This window comes from Triticum dicoccoides, chromosome 3A (assembly GCF_002162155.2).
Source record: "Triticum dicoccoides isolate Atlit2015 ecotype Zavitan chromosome 3A, WEW_v2.0, whole genome shotgun sequence".
Lineage (NCBI taxonomy): Eukaryota > Viridiplantae > Streptophyta > Magnoliopsida > Poales > Poaceae > Triticum > Triticum dicoccoides.
In genome coordinates, this window is record NC_041384.1 from 24300883 (window position 1) to 24306474 (window position 5592).

General features: G+C 49.8%; 1 protein-coding gene across 1 annotated transcript; it reads right to left on the reverse strand.

Annotated features, from left to right (window-relative positions):
- Positions 1–631: 631 nt before the first annotated feature.
- Positions 632–3669, reverse strand: LOC119266808 (putative receptor-like protein kinase At4g00960). The gene is made up of 5 exons (XM_037548086.1): positions 3189–3669; positions 2899–3109; positions 1576–1813; positions 1338–1488; positions 632–1190 (listed from the first exon to the last, which is right to left on the reverse strand). The coding sequence occupies exons 1-5, from the start codon at positions 3402–3404 to the stop codon at positions 807–809; spliced, it is 1200 nt and encodes a 399-aa protein (XP_037403983.1). The 5' UTR covers positions 3405–3669; the 3' UTR covers positions 632–806.
- Positions 3670–5592: the final 1923 nt, after the last annotated feature.

Below are 5592 nucleotides of genomic sequence, written 5' to 3' on the forward strand. Positions count from 1 at the left end.
AAAATGAAAATGGAAATCCAGGGAAAAACACCAGAAAAGCTAGTATAATACAACACACGTAAGCAAATCGAAAGAAAGTCAGTTGTAGTGGCGTAGGTAAAGTCACTAGATTTCTGTGATTTGTTGTAGTTTGTCCTTGTTAGCAACGAATAGGAATCACCCACTACTGGGGGGCAATGAGTGCTGAATTCTCGTACTAAACAACAGAATGTCACAAGCTTTTTATTTTTGAGTAATTGTAATAGGCCTTATAGCTCAGATAAGATGTGTTAAACACCAAAAGCTCTGAACAAATGTTGGAACTTTCAAAAGTTTTCCATTTTGCAAAAAAAAAAAATCTCAAAAATATTCCAAACAAAGTTAGAAATTTGCTAACATTTTCTGATTTCCAAACAAAATTTGAAATTTCTGAACATATTTAAAACACGAGAAAATGGAAAAGCTAGAAAAAACGGTAAAAGAAAACTGGACCGGATGCTTTGGAAATTTCCCAAAACTTGAACCCACTATATATTGTCTACAGTATCTATTGGGCCGTCCATTTTTACCACCCTTCCGTACCAAAATATAAGACGTTTTTGCAGTTCAAGTGATAGGAACAACATCCGGACTGATTTGTCTGTTATTCCTAAAAAAAAACTCATTCGTCAGCTCATTACGAAGTATTCATCTACGCATGAAATTCCAAACGACATATATTCACCCAGACTAACAACACTGTCTCCTGTACTAATCTAGATTGCATTATCCACTCGCACGGTCGCGCCATCACTAATGTGTCTGATTTCTTACTAGAGTATCATTTTTTACCGGCCTTCAGTGGTGAAGGATATGGAAATGGAGTTCCTGGATTCATCTTCAGCAATGTTTCCCAGCGTCGAGGCCTTGGTCGTGTCGGTGGCGAAAGTGCTGTTCGTGTTCGCGCCGGAGGCGGAGCTGGACGCCGAGCCGGCGGTGCTCTTCCACCGGCCGACCCGGCCGTGGACCGCCGGCTTCCCGGGCTTGGGCAGCGTGAAGGAGTCGCTGGACAGCATGAGGTGCACGCTGTACATGTCCGGCCGGTCCGACACGACGGCCTGGCAGCACAGCAGCCCGAGCTGGACGCACATCGCCACCTCGCCGGCGTCCCACCCGGACAGGCCCGGGTCCACGATCTCCAGTGACCGCCCTTCCTCTGACAGCTTCCATGTCTGAAAGTTTCACCATAGAGATTTATTCTTCAGCACATCACATTATCACATGACAATGTTTAGTTATCACTTATAGTCACTATTTTCATATTGACAAAGTAAAATGCAGGTTATGCAATCTTCTTTTGAATAATGAGAAATGCTCACGTAATTCAACAGGTCGACTTTTTCGTCGCCGAGATGCCGGTCGATGTTCTTCCTCCCGCTGACGATCTCCAGCACGAGCATCCCGAAGCTGAAAACGTCGGTCTTGGTCGACAGGTACCCGTTCATCGCGTACTCTGGAGCCATATAACCACTACAAAATCGCATCATTTCCTGTTATTTATTTACACAATCATAAAAAACCTACTGAACGGAAGTGGTACATGTGTTTGGGGCTTACTACGTGCCAGAGATCCTGAATGTGTTCACGTGCGTGGCGTCTTCGAGGAAGAGCCTCGCCATGCCGAAATCCGAGATCTTCGGGTTCAGCTTCTCGTCGAGGAGCACGTTGCTCGCCTTGATGTCTCTGTGGATGATCTTCACCGGAGACTCTTCGTGGAGGTACAGGAGGCCCCTTGCTAGTCCGAGGATTATTTGGTACCGTTTTGGCCAGTCTAGCTGCACCCTCTTCTCCCTGTCTGAAAGTAAGCGGTTCAGTGCAGGTTCAGATAACAGAGCAGTTCTTCTGTGTTCTGTATACTGTTTTTCCATTTGCAGGAATTGACTGTTATGCAGTTGTAACATACTGGCGTATGCTGTTTATCTAAAAAGTCAGATTGCTTATGTCAAAGCTTAACATTGTAACGAACTCCAGCAGTTACTTTCTGTATTTGCTTGTAATTTTTTCAGAAGAAAAATGATTTAATTTGCAGAACAGAGTAAACTCAGTTAGCTCATTATTCGAAATCATTGCTCATACAAGACATTATAGACAATTTTTTTTATTCTACTTCCAACTTGTCTCGCATTGTGAATGCATTGCTTCACTTTGTAAACTCAGACAGATTACTGCTTGAGATCCTTTCATGTAGACTGCAGAAACATATGACTCCCTCTGATCCAAATTAATTGACGCTGAGTTAGTACGACTTCGTACTAAAGTTGTACTAAGTCAGCGTCGGTTAACTCGGATCGGAGGGAGTATTTCGTGTTACCAAATTGCGCAAAGATATTTGTCATAAATTTACGTAGTGCATTTGTTTTTGTTCTGCATATGCACAACTGCATCTGCTTTGCTTGCTGATATAAGACGAAGAAGAATCGTGATCAAGAACTGGTCTGCTCTGAATATGACATTCCAACCTTCCAGGTTAAGAAACGAGGAACTGCTTCTGATTCAGTCAAGGTCAATGATAATACTTGGAACCAGCTGTTATATGAGGACGGCAAGGCCAACTTTAATACTAGTTGATATCAATTGAAGACTTGCAACAGACTGAATGCTCTGTCTGACCAAACTGCTGTTGGCACGAACATTCAATTGCCCGTTTCGACTGAAATTTCAGGCACCACCGAATTTACTGAAAATCCATTAGTGATTTCGGTCTCAGTTTGGACCGAGGGAGAAAGTTTTCATCAAAATACGAAATCCAACCAAGATTTGGCGCGCAGTTTGGTAAAAAACAATCTGAATTCCGTTTTTTTGAACTCTGAACTGTTTTTGACTGAATTGTAAGCTGATCGAGGTTGGAAGGATAAGCTGGGGCGATCGAGGGTGACTGACCGAAGAGGATGTGGTCGAGGCTGCCGTTGGGGAAGTAGGGGTAGACGAGCATCTTCTGGCCGGCGGCGGCGCAGCAGCCGAGGAGGGAGACGAGGTTGCGGTGCTGCACCTTGAGCAGCAGCCGCACCTCGTTGAGGAACTCCCGCACCCCCTGCCGCGACTCCAGCGACAGCCGCTTCACCGCGATCTCCTGCCCGCCCTCCATCACGCCCTGCACATGCATGGAGATTTCATCAGCGATCGATCCAAGCGCGCTCGCGCCGCAGGGAGACGGCGAGGAGGTTGCTTGCCTTGTAGACGGGGCCGAAGCCGCCGCGGCCGAGCAGGTTGCCGTCGGAGAAGCCGGCGGTGGCGGCCTCCAGAACGGGCAGGTCGATGAAGAGCGTCCACTGGTCCCCCTCCCGCCCCGACGCGCCGGCGCCGCCGCCGTCCCCCGCACCGCCCCCGGCGCTCTTCCTCCGGCGGCCGCAGCACGCCCACGACCACGGCGCGGCGGCCGGCGGCATCTGTGCTCTAGCGAGCTAGCTAGCACAATCAAAGACCAACGCCGCGACGCCGCCGGAGATAACAGAGAAAGCTCCACCCTGCTCGCCCACGCGCCGAACTGGCGAGCAGAAAAGCTCTGCGGCGCGACGTCGAGGCCGCCGGCCGGACCGGGCCACGCGCGTACTAGTAGCGAGGATTAGGAAACGTGACGTGCTCACATACCACTCTCTGTGGCTGCTAGCTAACCGGCGCAGATGGGTTCGGCTGTCGAGCAGCAGCGAGTGACAAGTGTGTCCTAGCTGCTGCGCTCGCTGTGGAATTCAACGTCAACCGCGACGACGGGTCTCCGTCCGGCCGCCGCTGTCGTGTGTGTGTGCGCGGGCGACATGGGCAAGCGCGTGCTTGACTTCGCTCCCACGGGTCAAGCGGCGGTTAGCCGTCGTGTCGTGCGGGCGGCCGTCGTGCGGGCGGTTAGCTCCTACACTATTTTCTTTTGTCGAATTGAGGGGCGTGCCCCCGATTCCATTTCACTTTTTTTTCAGGGCAAATACGAGTTTTATTCCATATAAATATAAATAGGGTTACACTCAAGTAGCAAACGTTTTTGAATACATGAAGATCCACGGTGTAGCCATACAACAGTACTCCACTCAGTTCAAATATAGCCAGCCAAACGATTTACTACCCTATTTTGTTCACGACTAATTTTTTGAAAAATAAACTCTCTGTCAAGTATCAAGAATTTAATCCTAGTAACTAAATAATCATACGCTGAGCGATCCAAACAATCACCCATGGAAGGTGCTAGTGCTGTCGATGAATCAGACTGCACAATGATTGGGCCCTCCGAGTATTGCTTTGCCAATGCCATGCCTTGCATCAACGCATGAATTTTGGCCTCTAGAGCATCTTTACAGTTGAATAAAACCCAGTATGCTGCGAAGATAACACTCTCATCCAGTCTCCGTAGGATCATACCTGCGGCCGCCGAACCATGGCCGGCTGAAAAAGCTCCATCCATCGAAAAACATGTTTAAGACAACCAGCAATGCAGCGCACGGGGTAACCACAACTCTGTCGCCTGTTAGAGCATCTCCAACAGTAGCCATATAATACGGCACATGCCGTTTCTAAGGCATATAGGAGGTCTATATAAACGGATTTGCTAATTAACATCTACATGAAATTTACTTATATCACATCTAAGTTGTGGATCACACAATCCATTGCTTAAAAAAATTCGTGTTTATTTTGATTCTCCAACGGCAACCCAATAGTAACACTTTTACAATTTTCTTTAGGCAGCCCTAAAAAAGGTTTAGTGTGCGGCAAATATGTGGCAGAGGCGCTGCTGCCGCAAACCCTTTGCGCGCGGTCATTTCCCCTCCGGTGCCTAGCCGGAAACCGACGGATTCGCTGGCCGCCACGCGCCATGGCCGGTGCCTTCGACCCGCCATCGACCCCGAAACTGTCGCTTCCGCTCCCGTGCTCCTCTCCGTGGTCGACGGAGGCCCTGCCACCGCCGCCCATGGTCGCCGTGCTGGAATCATCGCCCGCCGACCGGCGAAAGTCGCCATAATGGACGGCGGCAAGCCGAAGAAGACCCCTGCCGCCGCCAAGCCTCGTGGAGGAGCAGCGAAGCGGCTGCCACACGACCCGTCGGCTTTGGATCTAGCGAAAAAGTTGAAGGCTATGGTGGCGAAGAAGACAGTTGCTGCTGCCGTAGCGGTGTCTATGGCACCGCCAGCACCGCCTCCTCCTTCTGTCGTATCACCGCCAGGGCCGATGTGGAAGAGTCATTAACACCCACGGTCACTATCACCGCTGCCCACAACGTGCTCGATACTATGTCCCAAAGGATAGAACAAATGTTTCTTTATTTTTCTTTTGATTTTGCTTGTGGTTGATGTATGAAATGATTCACCCATGCGGTCGACGAGGTTGCAGTCAGAGAAGCCGGCTGTGGCAGCCTCCAGCACGGGCAGTTCGATGAACAGTGCACACTGGCCCCCTCCCGCCCCGACGCTTTTCCTCCAGCAGCCGCAACACGCCCCCAACCGCGGCGCGGCGGCATCTGGGCTCTCGTTCGCTAGCAAGCACAATCAAACACCAACGCAGCGCCGCCGGAGACAACAAAGAAGAGAAAGCTCAACCATGTTCGCTCACACGCAAAGCAGCCAGCAGAAAAACTCTGCGACGCGACGACGG

What these genes read in the sequence shown, in the direction of transcription:
- LOC119266808 (XM_037548086.1), bottom strand. Translation starts at nt 3,404, where the DNA reads ATGCCGCCGGCCGCCGCGCCGTGGTCGTGGGCGTGCTGCGGCCGCCGG. An exon ending in GCTTCGGCCCCGTCTACAAG is followed by an intron (nt 3,110 to 3,188) that starts GCAAGCAACCTC and finishes ATGCATGTGCAG; the next exon opens with GGCGTGATGGAGGGCGGGCA. An exon ending in CCTCGACCACATCCTCTTCG is followed by an intron (nt 1,814 to 2,898) that starts GTCAGTCACCCT and finishes GCTTACTTTCAG; the next exon opens with ACAGGGAGAAGAGGGTGCAG.